This window comes from Hetaerina americana, unplaced genomic scaffold (assembly GCF_022747635.1).
Source record: "Hetaerina americana unplaced genomic scaffold, ioHetAmer1.1.p SCAF_19, whole genome shotgun sequence".
Lineage (NCBI taxonomy): Eukaryota > Metazoa > Arthropoda > Insecta > Odonata > Calopterygidae > Hetaerina > Hetaerina americana.
In genome coordinates this window covers 4,061,539-4,083,750 of record NW_027286752.1, presented here as the reverse complement: position 1 = coordinate 4,083,750, position 22,212 = coordinate 4,061,539, and the positions used below count along the sequence as shown (strand labels likewise).

Sequence of the window (22,212 nt, the reverse complement as noted above, 5' to 3'; positions counted from 1 at the left end):
TGTTTTCCTTTCCTCCTCCATCCTCGCCAGAATCGTGTGAATTTTATGGCTTCGTCATATTTTTGGTTTACTGCCCTCACGGGTCCATAATTGAGCACGGGTCGCTTTCGGCCCCCTCGTTGTCCCGCGAGAACATCTCTGTCTGCGCCAGTCCGCTCTGCGCGGCGAGAAAGTCGTGCTACGGACGGCTGGGACATCGATGTGGCCCAGAGGGACACTGGCAATGCTACGCAATTCCATTTCTTCTTTTCGATTAGAGATGAGAATGAAAGTTACCGTCCTGACACTACTTCGGCACTAACATTTCCTGAACCTCTGCAGTGTGTCAAGGATGGTATTTAGTAGTAGTTTTTAGGGGAGGTGACCGACTGCTGTGGACATTTGCGCTATAGGGGATGGACAGGAAAGGATGAAGGGTGGAGAGAAACCCAGCGTCGGCATTAGCCTACTCTTAACGAAAGGCGCCAAGGGGTCCGCAGCTTAACGTCCCATCCGACGGACGGCGTACTCACTCAAAGTGCCCTCCACAAAGCACCTCAAGTAGGGATCGAGATACCGCTGAAAAATATTCAACACCGCCGGGGTTTGAACCCGCACCCTCTGGGTGAGAAGCCAGTACATTAGCCCCCGCACCATCTCGATCCCCTCACCAGGATGGTAATTTCTACTCCGTGGATACATTAGAGTACACTTGCGGGTGAAGATAAGAAAACTAAAATTAAAATGTAAGTTCCTGCATCTTCTTTTACCAATTGCATTGCACATTTTATTTTTCTTAATCTTTATTCCAACACCCTCCCAGTATGGGGAACGTCGATTATTTTGACAATAAAAACTAATCTCAAATATGTGTTATGTAATAAGCCAACATTACACTTTGAAGAATTTATTTAATGGATACATCAATTGAAATCATTTAACGGATCCAATAAGTTCATTTTATTACACTGATTAAATCATTACGTAGTAAGTGTGGATTTGCCTCTTTCAATTTCTGTTGTGAACCTCTTGACAAGGGAATCACTGCTTCAAGCAATCCGTAGTGCTTCATTAAGTTGTTCTTAAGATAAGTTGATTTTTACAATAGAATCCCATTCCAGATCCAAATGCTGCGTATTTCACGTGACAGACGCCATATTTAATCATTTTTAGTTCATTTTAATTTCGGTTGATTACAATATTCACAATTCCCATCATAGAATTAAAATTATAAGAATTCAACCGCATATGAATTATAGTTCTCTTCATTATGAATTAAAAAAACAGTGTCGACCTTTCTTCATAGAAGCATATCTGATGATTATGAAATGTTTGCTCTCTCACAAATTGCAAAAACAAATATGTAAGCTATCAATGCAGACATATACGCAATGCATATATGCTATCTTATTTATATTGGAACTTACGCCTTATAACTTCAAAAAAAGTTTATTAGGGGCTAATGGTTAACAAGCATTCCTTCATTGCGATGAAGAAGAGTCTTGTCAAATAAGCACAAAAGAAGGCATGAATTTATATAGCGCTATTTCCATTGCTGGGAAAACAGCTTTATATTAGACGTGTTCTTATGCATAGCATAATAGTCTCATTCGATAACAAGCATCTCTTTTTCTAATGTTGGGAAACGTTGAAAGAAATGTGAGAATGAGGCATATATTATACTTTGCGTGTGGAGAGAGGGGATGACATTTTTCAGTCTCGGAACCATAGAGCGCCTTGCTCCACATGAAAGTCTCGAAGAATTGTTTCCTTATTTGAAATCTTAAGTTCTTTGAACATAGTAATTGCCTCTTCTTCATGAATGCTTTCTTAGCTTGGGCTATTCTTCCCTTGATGTCAGTCGAGCTTCTTCCATCCCATGCTATGCTGCTGCCCAGGTAGATGAAGGATTCCACTTGCTCTAGTTTCATCCCTCGAATGGTGATATCTGCTTTCAGCTTTTCTCTTCCACACAAGGATTTTAGTTTTTTCTTCTTGGTTTTTTTATATTCCTCCCGGACTTAATCCATAGCGCTTAAGAGTTGCTTGAAGGACTTCTCGCGTTTCCGCAACTACTGCGATGTCATCTGCAAACCGGAGCATGTTGATTTCTTTTCCATTTACCTTGACTCCTTTGATGCCCAATTCTTGTGTTTCACTTCAGCTATTAATATTGATTTGTTTTGTTTTAGGGAGCCGTAGGTAGAAGTAAATAGCAGTTGGATTAAGTTTCATCATTTGAAAGGTTAAAGTACCCGGAAAGGCACACCCAAGGGGTGGCTTTCAGGGCACACATTTATGTGTGTATATATATATATATATATATATATATATATATATATATATATATATATATATATATATATATAACACTTTTTGAAAGTCTCACGGATGTGAATAATAATGTATAACACTTAGCACTAGTGGACACAGACAAAGACTGTTTTTGTCTGTGTCCACTAGTGCTAAGTGTTATATATATATATATATATAATATATTTATATATATATATAACCATAAACACAGTAATCAACCCGAAGTTCGGTTTGGTAGGTGATGGTAGAGTTCACCCAGTACTAAGCCCGACGGCGTGTGAAATTCACACATCAGGGTAGGGGGGCCAGTTCCTTTCCCTGGGCCGGTTATGGTTTCCCAGGAAGACCTGGTAATATACATATATATATAAATATATATATATATATATATATATATATATATATATATATATATATACTATAAATAGTTTACTTCTCTATCCTCCCATGAAGACGGGGTAGAATTCCGTCGAAATTATCAAGAAATAACGTGTGAGTGTTCCTTTTTTTGTGTTTCTATATTGTTTGTTACTGTGTAATGTTCTTATATATACTATATATATATATATAATTTTTATTATTAGGTAATCTACCGGTTAAGGTAGGTTTTTGGATGGACATAATTGCTAATTAAATAATTTGTGACCCCAAGCACAACACATTCTACTCTACATCAGGTCCCTCTACAGCTCTGAGTACTTTCTTCCTCCCTTCATCCCGTCCAACATCCCTATCCTGTTCCTTCTCTTTCCTCGTTTGCCTAAAATTCTCCCCTCAATTACAGTCTTCAACATCCCACTGCCGGTCAATACCCCCTTCATCCACTTTCCCTGCCTCCATAGGATTTCTATCAACAAACCCCTGTCCTCGCCCACCATACCAAGTACTTCCTCATTTGTTTTCTTCTCGGTCCATTTCACCTTATCCATTCTCCACACCCTCATTTCAAAAGCCTCCAGTCTACGTCCATCCTCCTGCTTCAATGACCAGGTTTCCGCGCCGTACATAGCTACGCTCCATATCAAAGTTTTTACGAGTCTTTTCTTAATATCCTTGCTCAACGTCCCTCTCGTCAACTCCTTCTCCTTGTAAAATCCTATTTGCCTAGCGCAATTCTTCTCCTTAGGTCCCTACTTCTTTGACCGTGTTGGTCCAAAACACTACCGAGATACGTAAACCGTTCTACCTCCTCTAGTTTTTGCCCTCCTATTTTAATGTTTAGCTTAGCCTTTTTCTTTCTAGAAAATCGCATAACCTTTGTTTAATTAATATTGATTCTCATCCTATACCTGTTGCACTGAATTTTTAATTCACTCAGCAATTCTTGCAACCCCTTGGCTGACTGACAAACTAAAGTTTGGTCATCAGCAAACCTAATTGATTTTCCGAATTCCCCGCCCACTTTCATTGCTACCTCCAGTTCTTCCCATGCATCTTTAATCATTTCCTCTGCACACAGGTTGAGCAGCAACGGTGATAATGGGGAACCCTGCCTTACACCTCTTCCTAACACTGCCCATCCGGACTCCCCGTTCCCCACTCGCACCTGAGCAGTCTGAGACATGTACAGGTTGCGGATTAGCCTCCTTTCCCTCCAATCTATTATATATATATATATATATATATATATATATATATATATATATATAATAATATATTATGTATATAATAAAAATTTATGTCACGATGCAATGATGGATGTTTATGGAGATGATATCCCATCATATGGCAACAAAAATTATGTCATTTAAGAGGTGGAACAATGGTTTTCGACGCAATCTGCTGTTCTACAATGACGGCCTTCGAGAAATGCTGGGAGAAATGTATAACTCTGGATGTGGCCTATGCAGAGAAGGCTTAAGAATAACAGGTAAAAATTGTTTCTATTACGGTTATTTTTTTATTAATAATTTCAATTTTACGAAACCCCCTCGTACATGGGTTAAGTAATCTCCAATCTTAGTACATTACCACTACATACTAGTATATTGTCACACTAGTTAATTCTCAAGGATCGTTTGGCACTATCCTAGCAGGTGAGTACTAGGGAAGCAATGAACACGGGGTGTGTTATCGGCATCGTCCCAAGGAGCCCTTCTGATGTGCGGCCACGAGGAATGCCTCGCCCCTTTGCCCACCTCTCTCTCCCCCCGTTCGTGTCTCCCCTCCTCATTGGCACACCGCTGCCTCTCAAGTGCCCGCCCGCCGCCACCATGCCGGCCACTCTGCCCTCCTCTTGCAACAGCCGCGAGATGGGGGCTGGGCGGGGGGTGGGGTGAGTGTATGCGTGTGTGAGCGGGATCCTGGTGCCTCGGGGGAAGAACACCAGTTTCGGGATACACCTAACTAACCGCACAATGTTGCACATTCGCCCCCACTCCCCTCCGACCCGCCCCTTGGGATAAGTCGCCCGCGTGCCCCCCGCCCTCTCCTCGTTATAAAAAGGAGGCCTACGCTCCTCAGGTCGTCCTCCCATCTTCCCGCCGCAACCCAACCCCCCCCCTCCCCCGCGCGCCCCTTTGTTTTATGGCGGGGCCTGCCGAACATTTTGATACCCTCAAGTCCCTAAGCAACCCTTCCTGTTCGCATGTTTGTACATTTAATTTGTAAACAATGGGGATATAAACGGACCTATTGGATCTCGAAGCGAAATTTCACTAAACGCAACAAATGTTAAAGTAACGAAAATGAATGGGCAAATTCTTTCGTCGTGGAAAAGTGTTGTTCGTCCTCTTCTATTAAACTTAATACGCTCCCTGGAAAACGTTTTTGCATAAATATGAATGCACAAACGTCAGACCATGCATTACAGGGAGCGTGTGGCATACGGTGCCGAGAAAACTTCGAGATTGTTACTTCGTTGCCTGTAAGTTGACGCGTTCGTATTAGGACTGGCCCGCTACAAATGGAATCAAAATATTGGGGCATTTGCTTAACCTTTTTATTTTTGTGACTTCGTAATGTTCGAAAGAATTAAGAGCAACTGTATCTGTCCGTGTCCAAATCTATTCCTCTTATTTTATGACTGGCGTTGTCTGGTCTGCCGATGTGAGGCCCTTGTACTGCCCTCTGTCTCACGTAGGAGAACCCTGTCTCCAGAGCTGTCTTCGCATTAGAAGGGACCCTTATCTCACTAGTAACATCGACTCACGTACTTTCCTCTCGGGCCCATTTTTCTCAAACCTAAGAGAATTTTTATGGAGTTCATGTAATCCCTACAATAATTATTACCCTTATTGAGCCCGTAAATCTCCCGAATCTTCAAAATGTGGCTTCACCTTTTTGGATTGACATTTTTTCCTTTACTCCGTAGCTTAGCTATGAAGCCAACACGATTTTGAAGCAGACCCTCATAGTTTTTCGAAGGTAGAAGTTACGCTTAGATACTTCACTTGTTTCGATTACAATTAGTTCATTCCACTCTATTATCTATGTAATGACGAGTTTCCCATTTCTCGCACTCCACAATATCATCTTTTTGCGTTTTATAAGATTTCATTCTCATCCCAAAGCCCAAAACGATCCCAGACGCGTGAATCGCAAGGAGTAGCTCAGAATCGGTCAAATGTCTCTATTTCCCTCCGACTAGAGCCGTCTCCGCCAGTAATTATCGTTGGCTGCTAAGTCGTGAACTCGTGCTGTCAATTGCGAAAGGGCTGCCGATGAAAGATCATGGGTAGGAATTCGGCACACTTCATTTCTCACTTCCAGAGTTTGTTTTCTGGAACTCCACACGGATTACTACCGCTCCGGCAATTATTTGGTTTAGATGTCAGAGCATGCATGACCTCAAATCTGAATCAATCACCAGCACTTATACATGTATATGAAATCATATTGAGGGCTCTTTCAAAAATATTATTTCAATCATATAAAAATACATATAAAATTACATTACGAACTCAATTGGAGTCGCCAATATCTGAAATATCGCTTAATATCACCAATTTTATAACGCAAGTGGCTGAACCAAGTGATCAGAACTACTGTTTATTATTTGCATCTCAGACTGATGAATGACAGTAAACTCCGTCATTCGCACTAGAAGAGTAGCACAAGTTAATGCAGCAATTAGGAAACGAAGTTTTACATAGACTTAACGGAAAGCAAAGCGAAATTTCATTCCATATCTTCTTTATCCCATGAATAAAATTGCATTCAAGACAATGAAAGTTCTGACCTAATTCAAATTCAAAATTGAAAAACTCTTGACTAGTGACACTAAGAGTCTGTGAAAAATTCAGATATCCGCCATGTCTTACCCTTTACGTAGAACGTAATTTCGCCGCAGCATGTTCCATAGAAAGCTGGCAAAGCGAGGTATGGGAAGGGAAGGAATTCGTATTTTGGTTGCAATTAAGAAAGGTATAAAATATGCATAGCTAAATAATTAGTCGTTGTGATGTAAAGTATGGAGTATAAGAATATTTTGTGTCATGACAGTTCAGAGCTAACGAGTACAAGGCTAACTAGTACAGTTATGGGGATCGAGATGGTGCGGGGGCTAACGTACTGGCTTCCCACCCATCCCACCCAAAGGGCCCGGGTTCAAATCCCGGAGGTGTTGAATATTTTCAGAGGTACCTCGATCTCTACTTGAGGTGCTTTGTGGAGGGCACTTTGAGTGAGTACGCCCTCCATCGGATGGGACGTTAAGCTTCGAACCCCCTTGGCGCCTTTCGTAAAGAGTAGGCTAATGCCGACGCCGGGTTTCTCTCCACCCTTCATCCTTTCCTGTCCATCCCCTATGGCGCAAGCCATAGTCAGCTGTCGGTCGCCTCCCCTAAATACAACTACAACGAGTAAAGTTGTCTGTAATACCAGGGTTAATCGAAAACCTACCCTAACTTGTTCCTCTGACGATTGCTAATAGCAATTAAGTTCAATTGGGTGGGGTTTAGAAAAAGGAGTTGGCTGGATGTGCCGCTAGTGACCGTCGGGTGCGTAATTCAATGCATTTAAGGCTGTTTCGGACAGCCTATACCTAGCACGAGTTATCGTGGCTACCGAATTTCTATGCGGAAACCGCTGGAAGCGGAACGGGTATAGCAACTACCCTACCTTAGAGGTGTGAATTTCACACGCCGACTTCTTCGAGTTTTACTCTCACCCGTCAAACAAACCCTTGGGTTATTACTGGTGGTATAAACCCATGAATATTCGTACCTAATACCATACACCTGTTACCAAGGTGTACGGTAATAGCCTGCAATGAGTTATAATTACAACATGACATCATTTCTAGGGTCCTGACAGTTGCTACCGCACTCCTTGGCTAGGAGGAGGCTCTCGAGGTATGGTTAGGTGGAATGCCACCGTCTTCACTTGAGGCCGAAAACGTTGCATCGTTGCGCGACCGTTCGGTGTTCGCCGCGGTGTAAGAGGAAACGGGTTTTCAGACGACTGCTTTCGACCCGTAGGCCACGGCTGAAAGCGTGTAGGGTCGGGGTGGCTGTCATCAATACGTCCGCGCGCGATAGGTTAGGTGGGCCTCAGCTGTCGGCAGGAAAGAACCAGCCCCTCAGGGACAGGAATGATTTACGCCTTTCCCTCTTATCATTCTCGGAAATGATAAAGGAATTTCCCCTTCACCTCGTGTATCGTGTAAGGGAAAGCAACCAAAACAAAATGGCCACTCTGCTGGTACCGCGATCAGGCCAATGCAGGAATTCATATTAACTGCGTGTTTGACTGAAAGAGATGGGGAGGAAATGGGACGTGGCCCAAGCGTGGCGAAAGTTTTTCTCACGAATTTCCATTTTTTTCGTCGAACATGGCACCGCAAGCCGGTCGAAGCAACAACTATCATTTCCGTCAATTTCACTCGCTTCCTCCGGTCATTCTACATGCTTTTTCACACTGCGATTGGGCGGCGTTCTTTTTGTCCCAATTTTGATGAACAAGCCAAAAAGAAAATCTGATTATGGGGCCTAAAATTTGCTCGTTTGTTTGTGAATACGCAGACAAGCTGAAAAAAAAACAGAATATTTATCAACGTAAGCAACTACGCTGTTCGAGATTTAAACGACAACATTTGAATACGAAGCATTTCAATAAAGTCTTCCACCCAAGTTTTCATCTTGGAGCCGGCAGATATTAGTGATGGATGTTTATTGTATATCAGCGAAGAACTTGCAATTCCTCGTGATCCAACGTTAGTGCTTGGACGGCTTAGCCTTTAAGGCTAAGTGCCCTGTTACGTCTGGAATGTAAAGTAGGTGATTGGGGGGAGAAGAGCAATGAAGAGGGAGGCAAGCTTTTGTCGGAGTTGAACTCATCCCGAAAAGTGCGCTCTCGTGATTCATTTGTTTCTACAAAATGAGCCACTACGCGCGCTGCGAAGCACTCGACACTTATCACTTATTAATGCTGGTTAGCGACAGCTAAGGTCGTTCGCACTTGACACTACGAACAAGGCTCAACGTGGACACTCTTCATTGCCCAAGAGAAAATATTGAACCTGCACTTCATTAATCTCGAACCCAACCATTAGAGAACATCTTGGACGGTTACCATGGAAACGTACCTTTACCAACGAGTTTGGATAGAGCTGAGAGATTTTGACACACGGAAAAAATGAAAAAAAATAAAAGCGCATTAGGAGAATCATATGACAAGAATTAAAGCTGAATTTGAGAGACTGTTCATTAGCGCTGACGCTTCAATCAAGAATGCCATCTCTTTGCCCTCTACGTTACGCAGGCATGTCCCGCGAAACTTAAAAAAAATAATTAAAATGCTTCGAATGAGGTACTTACCCTGGACGAAAACAATTTATTAGACCGTCTCCGGTAGCAATTAAATCCAACTTTACACTCGGGATAGGAAACGACTACCTTTGACATTTAGTGCCCGAAAGAAATACTTTTAAAACCCTCGCCTTCCCTTTTGAGCGCCCCTTGCTCTTGGGGTGATGGCTTTTTTTTCAGGGGGGCCCTCCCACACATAAGAGGGCACCTAACCCCCCAACCCTCCCCCCAATCCTCGCCCCGCCCCAACCCCCTCCCACCTCCAATGCACCCCGCCCGAAATATCCAACCCCTCCTTACCCGACCGCCGGCGAGCGCCCGGGGAGAATAACCCGTCGCATTCCGAAACGGGGCGGGCCGTGCTGGTTCCCCCTTACCGCCCCCACACCCGGCACTGCCGCCGACAATGATCGCTCCCCCACCGCCTCCGCAGCCGGCGGAGAAAATCTGTTATCTCGGGGGCGATTGAAACTACTTCTCTACGCGGGACGAGCTATTACGCTGCCTCCTGTTTAATGCGAAGGGGATGTAGGTATCTGTGTGCGTGCGTGCAGATCTCCTCGGGGAGATATAACCCCGTTTAAGAAACGGAGCACTTAAAAAAAAAAACATTTTCTCCCTTCTTAGTCTTCCCCTTCCCTTTAAGCCGCCGGAAGATATTTACCCTCCGTTACGCTTAGAACCTTGGTGGATCATCAAAGCTGAAATTATCCTAATAAAACAAACCCTTATGGGGTGAAGCGATTAACCAATTTACACAGAGGTTCCGTAAGGACACAAAAACGATGGGAGAAGAATAATTTGATCACTTATTCCATCTCTTCGGTTGTTAACGAAAAACGAGCAAGCAGACAGTGGTCGGAGTTAAATGGGTAAGAGTATTACCTTCAATTTTTCCTCGAAATACGAGTACATATAGAGAATGTAGGTGGCTGAAATCCCGGTGATCGGAGTTCGAAGTGCACGCGGAGTGTAAACATCCCATTTTTCCCCTCGGAACGCAAAGTAAATAACACTAAATTAAAAATCAATGGGTTTGATTATCATGTATTAACGTAAGGTGCCCTCGCCAGTTAATGCGAACCAGATACAGATTAATGAAAGGGAGCAGTAATTTTTTTTATTGGCGGACGCCCGCGTACGGCGACCCCGGCCGGCCGCCGTCGGACACGCTCATTAAAGGATATATATTTTTTTTAATGCGTCGCTCTCTCGGGGAAAGGGATGTGCTCTCTCCCGGGAATACGAGGGGAGGGGCGAGGGAGAGAGGAAGGAGGGAGGGGTGGGGCCATGGACCAAGATTCCGGGCCCAGTGCCGTAAACGGTTCGACAGCAGTTAGCACCACCGAAGGGGACTCAAAAACAAATGAGAGCAAGTAGCTCGACAATTCGAAGAAGACGACTCCGGGGGAAACAAAACGCTTTGTGAGAAACATCGGTATGAATATTAATTAATTCGGAATGATAAATAGGGCACGGTGAAGTTCGTGGCCGCGGGGAAGGTGCACTAAATCCATGGTCCGGACGGTGGACCAGCAATAAAAAAGTCAGTTTTACACGTATGCCTTTGTAGCGCTCTTCCCCTCGCTACCAACGAGTGGATATTTAAATTTAATTTAAGGCAACCTTGAGGATTAAACGTATAAAATTGTTTGATGTCGAAGACATTAAACAGCAAGGCACCTATGTTAAAAATCGATTTAAAAAAAGCGGCATTTCATGCATAGATTATAGGAAACAGGATAGTGTAGAGTCGCTTAAAAATTCAAATGGTAATCTAATATTTTTATTCTACCTAAATAGAGGTAGACGCAGCGATGTTTCTGGATTGCAGCTGGTCAAACAAACCGTGAGCCACGCTTAACCAGTTGCTAAGGAGATAACTATCAAGGCGTTCAGTTGTATCTTTCACCAATAGTCAAGGAGATTTCCAGGGGGCAATTAAGAAATGGAGAAGGTGTTGCGTATTACTCACAACAGCTGAGGACTCTCGAAATTTCAAAAATTCGCTTTTCATTAGACTGTTTAAAAAAATAAATTTCCAGATATCAATTGATGGGTTAATGCTGGCAAAATTGAACAGTAATGCGATATGAGCCTTGAAAACATGGTAAAATCGTTCATCAGAAGGCTAAAAGGCGTCACAAGGAGAGGCGGTTGCTGTGGTCAGTTTCAAATGAAATTAATCCATGGACTTGAAGTAACAATCATAGAAAAAGATAATATTTCTATTTACTATATTTCAGGAAAAGTTTACGGTACATTTAACTTCGCATGTTCACCACATGTGGTATTAGGGGTGTCAGTAACTACTTAGCCTCCGAACGAGGGTTGTTAAACGAAGTATTAATTCATGATGGCGTTTATTTCACTTGGGGGGGGGGGGAGGGGAACGAGACTGAGTCACAAATGTGTTTGATTTCACCTAGAAGCAGAAACGAAATGTATTTCGTGATTTTGTCTCCCCCCTCGAGGGAAATATTTACGAAGAAGATTGATATGCTTCCTAAAACATTGCTTATTTCATTGCCATTCATGTCGCTTCGTTTGAAATAGTGCCACAGAGAAGAAAAAAAAGGAGCAGATACAGGAGCCACATGGAGAGAAGAGAAGGTTTATTGCTTCTTACTCCCACCCTTGGCATTTCACTCCACACGACTTCAAAACTTCGAGTAATCGAGGTTATCGAGAGATAAAAACTCTATCTAAATTTCGACTAGGACGCCGTGCGCAAGGCAAGCTGCTGGTGGGAGTTGCGATACAATGAGAGTTGTATAGGATACAGATAATCTAGACGATTAAGCCCTGGGTGACCTCGACGACAATTATTCTGACTCCTTATCGTTCCCGACAAGAAGGACATTTTAAACCTGACAGTCTCAACATTATCTCTCAAATTTTATATTCATAACCTCCTTCGACCGGAGAGAGGCGGAGTTGGTAATACGTTTTTAACATCAACACCAAAGATATCTGCTTTAAATTAGCATAATACATTTCTTACACGTGGGTCCTTCAATGAGTTCTAAGGAAATCCAAGACATGGCACTCGTAGTATTAAAAAGTCCAATATCTCACTAAACGGCTGTTAAAGTTTCAGCTAAATCCATCTCGTGGTCTCATTTTCACAATCGATTGAAGCAACAAACTGTTTACGTTTATTTAGAGAAATTGGAAAAAAATTAGTCTCATGCGGTGATTAAACACTTACTCGTACATTAAAAAGGCTTAACACGGAAAAAGATGAAAGCGGAGTTGGCATAAGTTCATATGTTCCAGTGTTTGCGATTGTTTACATTGGTGTGAATTACTCGTAAACGTGGCCGCACATCCAATCCAAATGATGAATATCGTTCGGAACGTTCAGAGGAAGTGATATCCTCTGAAATTATTGAGGATATCCAAGATATGCTTTTAAAGGATCAACGAATCAAAGTTCATGAATTTGTTGAGGCGACAGGGCATATCACACGGTACAGTCTTTTCAATTTTCCCGAAAAATTGGGGGACAAAAAATCTCGGCAAGATGAGATCCACGTCTGCTCTCCATGGAGGATTAATGAAAACGTGTAGTCGATTCGGAGGCTGACTTGCCGCTTCCTGACGAGTTTCTGCGTCTATACAAACTTGAGACGAAACATGGATACACTTCTACACTCCAGAGACAAAGGGACAGTCGGAACAGAGAGTTCCTAAAGGCTCCGAAGAAGGCGAAGACGGTGAAATCGACCGATAAGGTTGTGGTGATCCGCGGTTTTGTGATGCACGCGGAATCATCTCAATCGATTACTTGCAAAAAGCGCAAACGATAAATGTGGAGTAATATGCGTCGTTATTCAAACGGTTGAGAGAAGAAATCAAGAAAAACGTCTTTATTTTGGTAAAGCAAAAATTCTCTCCCATGAAGACGAGGCACGGGTGCACAGTTCCGCTGACGAAAATTATGAAATTCGAAAAGTTCGAATAGCGCATGAAAACATCCGCCAGACTTGGCCCTCAGTGACTTTTTTAATTTCAATACTTGAAAAACATAGTTCAGCAGAAAACGATTCACGTGTTGCGTCTATATTGAGGGCCTTCATAAATCCTGCTTTTTGGACAGCTTAGAAACGTTGGGGAAACGTGTAGCGAGCCAAAAGGAGAATATGTGGACAAATAAAAAAATTCTACCCAAAATATTTTGTGGTTGTTTAATTTTTCCCTACGACTTACTGAACGACGTACATATGACTGAACCATCGCTCTGTATATAAATTCTAATGTAGATGAACGGCGAAGTAGCCGGAACGGAAATAACAAAATAGCGCTCCCACACGATATCGTTTCGTGCCACCTCATTTCTCGATTCGGCACGGAACAGTTCGCTCAATGTCTCTCCTCTCCCATCTCCCTAGCAGTTTTCCTTGGTAATCGCGACCGAGGCAAGTATGAAACCGGAACAAGTAAGTTCTTCTACGAGTTGGATTTCAGTCGAAACAATGGTTGAGAGTCGCCAATAGCCGTGGATTGGCAAGCTTTATAAGGGGGGGGGGGCAAGCGAGAGATGGAATGAGTGCTTGCGAAACACTTCCTCGAGGAAGTGACAACTACACGCACGCCGTGAGGCTCTCTAAGGAGAGAAGGCGAAGTCGGGTCGCTAGGCCACTGCTGCCGTGGGTGGAAGCCTTCCGAATGCCCTCGTGGCGACTGTGGCTCCCCGTCGGGCGACGGTCAAAACTCCTTCAACCGCTGATGCATTTGGTATGCGCAGAGATTTTGAAATACGTTTCCCTGGCACATGGCACTGGTACTTCCAACTCAAAGATGTGAAAATGCCTCATAAAAAACGAACACTGCAATTTCTAACGCAGAACTAAACATAAAATATTCAATATAGCCTGCGCCATCTGGATTGATTTTGTGGAATTCCATAGCTATTGAAAGATGCTTGGTGATTTCAATGCAAACATTTTAATAGAAAATTACGAAGTATCTTTTACGCATGAAAATGGATTTCCACCAAATTTACCCAGATACCGTAGACTGTATTCGCATAGTTAGTATGGTAAGCCAGAATGTTATTGTCGAATTTTTCGATGTTAAAAACCTAGTCAACAATATTTGTGGATGTAGATTTGTATACAATGAGTGGAAAATTGAAAAGTATACTTTAACTATATAAATAATCAATTTCACAATACAAGAACGTATACGTGAACTTCGAACCCAAAATTTAAATTCAAACAATACCAGAAGTGAATCAAGTCATATAAATAAAAATATACTTCTTACCATATTCAGAATAGATGATAGAAGGAAACCTGATGGGATTTTGAAGATTACAAGCGAATATTATTCATCGCATGGATCACACAACACCACATTGGTTAGGGGCTTATACAATTACGATTTATATCCAGTCAGATATCAGTTTCCATGGCGAAATCGCTCGCCAAACTCGCCAAAAATATAGAGAGGCAACTCATTGACTCAAATAACAGTTAATCCTCGTTTAATTAAACGGCAGAGAGAATAGACACCTATTTATATGTGTCAATTGTAGTTAACATCTAGAACTTACGGCGTGGGGATAGTTCGATGGGTGATTAAATTCTTCACGAAAGCAAACAAAATAATTTAATTGCATCTGTTTCTCCATAAAAATGACAAAATGGGGAAACTGATTAAGATCATACTGATAATTTTTTAAACTTTATTTATTTTATCACCGGTTACATGTCATGTGCACTACTATCGGGTATCTACCGCCTGTGCATCTTGAACTGGAAGGATTTACGACAAAAGTAAGTCTAATAACAAAAGATAGTTTGCGATCATTCAACAATAAAATTTCATGAAGCCGGGTCCAAAACAACAAAAAACACGTGACCTTTTTTAAAGTTAACATGAAATGTGACCATCGTTCCGATCATTGCAGTTCATCGGCAGCTAATTATTAAACCAGGGTTTCTTGATCCGAATGGACAGTACGGTCCATCACCTGGTACGCACTTGGTCGCGGAGCTCTGCCTTCTAGTAATTTATCCCTCGGGACAGTCGAAGCCAATTCCATGCTGCGTGACTTTACATAAAAGAGATTTATCAGGGTGACGATGGGGAAAGGGACTGATTCGGTACCCTGAGTGCGTGATTTCACGCAGTCTCCCCCTCCCTCCACCCACACGCCGCCCGTGGGGAGTCCCCTGCGGCCGGCGCGGAAGGTGTGGGGGTCCAAACCCCGACCGCGCCGGCGAAAGAACCTCCCGAGGCACGAAATCGACCGTTTCAATAATTACCAAGCGTGCGTGACGCTTATCGTGCTCGCGGGGCGGAATGACAAATTAGCCGGCTCTCGATTTAATCGCCCGAAAAATTGGGTTTGTCAGCTAATGGTACCAATAAAAAAAGAACATACGCATATGTTCACCACTGGTCGCCATCCACATCTTGCGTTCTGCTGGCAACGTCCATTCAAGTTTAAGAATATTTATTAATATCATTAAAAAGGGGGAGCCGAGATATACCAGTTGCAGAAAACAATTGACCTCTGCATTCGGGATTTAGTAAGAAATTAATCTAATGGATTTCTACCGAAATTCTATTGACGGATGAAGTTTTCAGAAATTATAGAAAGCGGAGGACGAATGGACGATGTGGAGATAGCTAGAAGTACTTAGTATCGGAACGGTGAAGGTAATTACCTCTTTATTACGGAAACGGTATTAAGGAAACGGTAAAAAGACGCTCAAGGGCGGAGGTGTAGATTCTAAATTACTAAGAGAGATGGCTTATGCAGTCGACATCGGAAGAGAGCAGGCAAACCAAGCAGGTAGGAGACAAGTAGTGGGCATCTCGTAAGTGATGTAGCCCTAATGCTGCCACTTCGCTATCCGCGGTTACATCTTTATATTCGTCATAACTTACAAGCGCCCGGGGGGGGGGGGTGAGGATAAAAGGATCATATTTTTAATTATGTATTTATGTTATTATGCACTTAAAAAAATGAGATGTATCCTAAAAGGAACGGAAGTTAACAACAATGTTCTACAGTAATGATTCCAGGGGTGCTTAGCCTTGGTTTTATTTTCATCGCATCTGAAGGATACTTTCAAATAAGTTGATTCTGAATTTATTATGTCCCCTTTTTTATCCGGGTGGTCTAATCTTATGGTGAAAAGTTGGGCGCAGGTGACGATGCCATCGGTATCTGAAAAAAACTCGCGCACCCTATACTTATCTCCATTGAAGTCTTACAAATGGACTCTATTGTTCACAAAGAAACCGGGCGGAGTACCCATCCTAGTTTTTGTTACGACCCTATCAATCTTTCTTTACGTTGAGGTACTTTTTTTTTAAGCCTGTGGTGGATTTTTTAAGTTTACCTAATTTTTCCTTAATGGCTCCTTTCCGGGCAGACAGACAGTACAGGAGTACAATGATTAGCCGTTAATTCTAATTGGGACAAGGAGTGAAAAATAGAACACAATCCTCGCTTTCCAATACTATTTATTTACATACAAGCCGTGGCGTGAGAACAAGCCTCTTCTATTGTGTGTTCCCAGTGGAATTTTGGAGTTAAGTTTGACTCTTGTTCACTGCCCTTGTGCCTTTGTTCAACTTGCCCAAAAACAGGCAAAATATAAAGCAGCTTTCACGTACGCTGTTTGTGTCTCAGTTTTCATCGTGAATTTTAACAATTTAAACTAATTTCTGCTGAAATTAATGAAAATTCCCTCCATAAGTACTTATCTTTGACATTTTTTCTATCATTCCTTTTGTTTATAGTTTTTATTCTCACAAATGTTGTAATGATTTCACTAATACCCTCATTACCGCTCTCTCTATTATTTCATGCTATGCCATGACAGCAAATACATATATGCAATGGTATAAATATGGTTTCCTCAATTCATTGGCTTAAACACGTTCTGGCGAAACGGTTAGTAAAAGAAGTATGTCAGGGGAAACATGTCTTCTATTGCTAACCGCGTTGCCAACAAAACAGGAGTGTGGAAATTTCGAGGAATGATTAAATTGGAAGATATTGCTGTTCATATTCGAGATCCATTAGGATACTTGGTCTTCGAGCGACTGTGAAACGAACATCCAACAATGCTTCTTCGGTGGCACCTTTAACTTTAATTCAAAGAAGCTCATTAATACACTTTGACTCCATAATGAGAAGATCGAAAGGAAGTAAAAAGTGACACGTGGCAATCGTGTAACTGGTTAGGGAATAAATAATATAAATCTAATTTTAAAATATGCATTATGATAATAACGATGAAAACGTATAGAACTCTTCACGAGAGAAACGGTTCATTGCAATTAATTACATAACGTTGATAAATCGATTGTGATCTCAGCCGACCCCGGTGGCGGCGGGGTAACGTCCTCGTCTGCCATTCCAAGGGTCGCGGGTTCGATTCCTGCCTGGGTGAGTTCCCCTCCATCTAGGGCTTGGGTGTTTGTAAATTTGTTATCGTTGTTAATAGTTCGATGTAAAGGCCAAAGTGTGCTGTTTTCCGACTAATACTGAATAAATAAATAAAATAAAAAATAAAATAACAATGATTACGCCAGCACACGTCTATTAGGCATACCTTAATAAGTACGTTTATAAACTTAGAGAAAAACGTTGTTCCCTATCATATTCGTAAATTCTGTCGGTTTCTTGACTCTGCCTCCACTTCAGCAATTGTATTATATATTCTATCTATTTGTGCAACGGAAAAGTCTTATAACACTTATACGGGCCAGACTTACTATGGTAGATCAGGTCACCAACGTAAAAATGGGGAGTTTAAATGTAGAACGGATGGATTAAAAATGTCGTTTTTCCCTCGAACCCTTAGAGATCAAAATAGATAAGACCAATCGCGCAGGAAATAATTAGAATTGGTAGCGTCTATATTTGTCGATAGCCTGCATGCTATTCTTTTTGTTTCATAGACCCATATTTTTAACAGTTCTACAGCATGGATTGAATATACGAATCCTTTTACAGAATATTGTTGTATGTAAGTACTTTCGTATGATTAAACTGTATCGATTGCATGATAAAACTAACATTTGTGTAGAAGTGTCGGGATTTAAATTTGCATGTGGTTTTATTCTGCTTCACGTGTGGTGACCTAATACCACACGCCCCCGCGGCGGCTTGCGAGGTATTATGTAGATGTAGAGATCTGTGATGTGAATTTAAGACAAGAGATTTGTAACTGTACCCTACACACGCTGCAAGAGGAATTGATCTGCCTGCATAAAATGCATATTTTTCAAAATATGTCTTTTCGTCAGCAGAGAACAACTCTTACGGCTTCCGACGCACCATAAACTTTCACAGTTGTTTTCCTGTAATCTGCGCACTATCTCCTGTTATCCTTACACATCGCCTACTGCTTTGAGGCTTTGAGAACTGCAGACACGAACCCAGCATCGGCCGGGGATGTCGTTCGCATATCCGTATATCTCCGCTTTGCGCCTCATTGGTTCGAATCGTTAAACCCCCAATACTTGCCAACGCACCAAGGAGCACGTTGTCGTCATCCTACGGGGATGTGAGCTACCGTAAGGAATGTGGCAGAGGTGAATCCTACGCCAAGCGAGCACAACTTCCATCCAACATTTCTCAAATGTTAGGTACGAACCGAGATACAAAATACCTAACGCAAAAAAATGTGCACAACTGCCACCGATACCTACCTTAAAATTTGTAACGGTTCCAGCTTTTCTTTATGCGCGCGAAACGAACAGAGGACAGTGTTCATAATGCAAATCGTTGTGTTTGGAATTGGACACAATACTATTGGCTACCTTGTCTAAAGAATATATTCAGGGGAGTTTTATGATAACTATACTGATACCAAATTGTTAGTAGAAAAAAGTGAGCCTTTGAAGTCTGTCAGTTCTACAATTTATCTCCCTAGCATTGTATTTATAATAACTCACAATAATATGCAATAAACGTTCATCCCTTAAGAATTTGCGTAACAGATACATTGCATATGTAATTTAATCTTCGGCCATCGGGTGATCCTCGAATTATTTCTTCTAACAAACTATGCACATTAGTCGATATAACATTTTTCCTCTCACCATTAACCACCGCGTCGCTTTTCTTGATCTAATTCTGAAATCATAACATTCCAGTTAGCACGTGGTATACATATGTTTAATCACAATAAGTCTCCTAGTAAGAATCATACCCACAAGCATCATATTTTCGATGAAGACCTATGATTAGCATTTTACATTTGAATTCAGTACATTGGCGCAGCCCTGAGGTGATGCTGCAGTAAATATTGAGAGATTAACTAGAAGTATACGCTTTAAATATTAAATTTTGCACGAGCGATACCTAATGTAAATTTGGTAACTGCCGACAACGGCGTCATGCGAAGTTTTTTAGAAGTAGTTTTGCGTGTAAATTGCGTTATTTCAGGCGTGATGTTGAGGAATTTGAACATAATAATTTATGAATTTATTTATTTTGCATTAATCCGAAAACAGCACCTCGACCTTTACATCGGGCTTTGAACATTCATGTAACAATTTGACAATTACTACCACATAGGCGGTAAGCGAACCCACGACCTCTCGGTTGGCAGATGAGGACGTTACCCCGCTGCCAATGGGACCGTTTAAATGTAGTAATGAATAAATAGTAGCAATTTTCCACTTGATATTTATTTAAATCGCGACTGGTTTCGATGAACTCCATCATCTTTAGCTGAAAACTGCAGTCATGTGCCGAGCTATATACCAATTTTAACCGGGGAGGAAATGGGACAAAAAGTTGTAGGGAGAGAGATGTGGCTTGACAGACAGAAGAAGGAAAGATCGAGGGGAAGGGCTAGCAGAGGATAGAGAAGGAAATGTTAAATACAACGAAATACAACATGGCACATTACAGCAGTTTTCACCGAAAGCTGATGCAGTAGAAACCGGTCGTGGTTTAAATGAATATCTATGTAGTTAAGAAGAGCTACTATCCGTTGATTATTAGTTTGGTGTGTATTTTATCCAATTATAATTTGATTATGATCGTCACTAGCAGCTACTCTCGCATGTGTCGAGAAGTATTTTCAACTTATATCGAAACTGCAGTGCATTTAGGCTGCTAATAACTGTATTTTCATAATTCAAAATATTTACCTTCTCCATTAGAAATGAAAATTTAAGAAACATTGAATTTTGATGCTAAATGCCTGTCATGAAATTGCCCCCAGCCACGAAACCTATCTGGGTTAGATGTTACCATATAGATGTTGATATTGCTATTATTTTTAGGAAGCTATGAATATTAATTAAATTTAAAGGAATACATTTCGACTTCACCCAACGTGATAAAATAGAAATCAAAGGAGAACACTAAGAAAATGGATTACCCACAATAAAGAAAAAACAATACCAATTTTACACTAGATAAAAGCATAGGAAGGAAACTCTCAATACAGACTCCCTCAGATTCTTGTCATCATATTTCCCAGACATTTGCCAGCTTCCACCCTATGATAAATAAACTTATTATTAATTTCCATTTGCCTAAAACAAACTATGGCCGTAAACTCAAAACAATCAAAAGCATCGCCGCAGACAATGGCTATACCGAGGATCTGATCAACTCTCTGCTCCGAAAGAAAAAGACCAAGCTCGCCAAAAAGTTAACCACGTAACCGGCCACCGATACCCGAAAATGGTGCAAAATCTCCTTCATTAATAACACTTCGTACAAGATAGCCAACGCAATTCCCAAGCACAAACTCTTTATCTAGTGGAAAATTGTTACCATCTTTTCTATATTTCATTTTTGAATTCCACTACATCACGCCTAAAACTACTCAATTTGGATTACGCACGATGGGCAGTACATACACAAAACAGAGTAGTACATATACAATTAAAACGTGTATTAGAGCAGCAAGAAATGATATCATATGTAGTATCTACGACCAATTGATAGGTAAAACCCCTCTGACTGGATCAATCCATAGATCGTCAAAAGAATAGGTGAATTTTACGGGTGTAAAATCAAGGAGTGTTTTTTCACTTTAGTTTTACCTCACATTGAATACACGTAGTTTAGGATCAAGTAGAGGACTTGAGTCCCGAATTAGACAGGGCCCAGATAAATTAAATTTGATGAAAATCGTTATGAACAGACAAGAACATCACATTATTAATGGCTAGACTGTGTTGGGATCAAATGGGAGAACGAATTCTCCACGCTCGACAAACTTGTAGATAAATACAAAAAAATCAAGGATTAATCCTAGCGTATTACATGCCAGTCGAGACCAAAGCGAGAAAGCAAGGAAAATTGACTGCAGAACCATTCGATGAAGGAAATTATTCCCCACATATACAATTCCTGAACACATCAGTTGGAAATAACGTACACCAATTTGAACTTCCCGCATGCCACCAATCACCATTATTTTCAAGTGTTGGTGACTTAACCCCCCTCACCCCCAGCCATGCGCCTTCGTGGCGGTAGGTAAAGTGGATGCATTCCCCCGATTGCCCACTCACCTCCCGTTCTTCGTGACAATCATCTCATTCGTGAGGGTCTGGAACTTGGTCCACAGCTCCCGGTCGTCCAGGGATACCTCTAGGTCTCTCTCGGAGACGTCGTCGCCGCCGCCCGCGGCCCCGCACCCGCCGCCCCCACCGCCGCCATGGCCCCCGCCGCCGCCTCCCTTGGGCCCGCTGCCCCGCAGGCCCCCGGCGCCCACGCCCAGCTCCGTCTCCACCGCCGACAGTATGTGAGACTGAGCCATTCCGGCCGCCGAAGACGGAGAGTTCACCCACTTTCGCACAATGGTGGCGGCTCGGTTGACCGACGGAGTCCCAAGTGCGCTCGCTGGAGTCCCCTCCTTCTTCCCGCGCCAGCCGCGTCCTTCGACGGCCGCTCGATGCACCCCCGAGTCTGGCGTCCTTGGGGGAACAATGATACAAAAGCGTTTCTCCTTCCTGCTCTTGAGGGCGCGTAGACTAATACGGATTATACCGCAGAATACTGCCGCCACATGCTCGTTCTCTTGTCGGGCACACGCATCAAATGGAACGGGACTCACAGATCCAAGAAACAGAACACAAAACTGCGACGAAGAGCAGGAGTGATACCTCTGGGTCCTTTTCAGGATACTGCCATTCCTTCCGATTTACGGGACGGAAAACTGATTCA

At 42.1% G+C, this 22,212-nt stretch overlaps 1 protein-coding gene across 1 annotated transcript in view; it reads right to left on the bottom strand.

The window, feature by feature from the left end:
• The window catches only part of byn (T-domain transcriptional activator brachyenteron), a 103,663-nt gene extending 81,858 nt beyond the window's left edge, over positions 1 to 21,805 (bottom strand). The window contains exon 1 of the mRNA XM_071584432.1: positions 21,558 to 21,805. Within this exon, the coding sequence (XP_071440533.1) occupies positions 21,558 to 21,805 (248 nt within the window). The remainder of the gene's footprint in view (positions 1 to 21,557) is intronic.
• Positions 21,806 to 22,212: the final 407 nt, after the last annotated feature.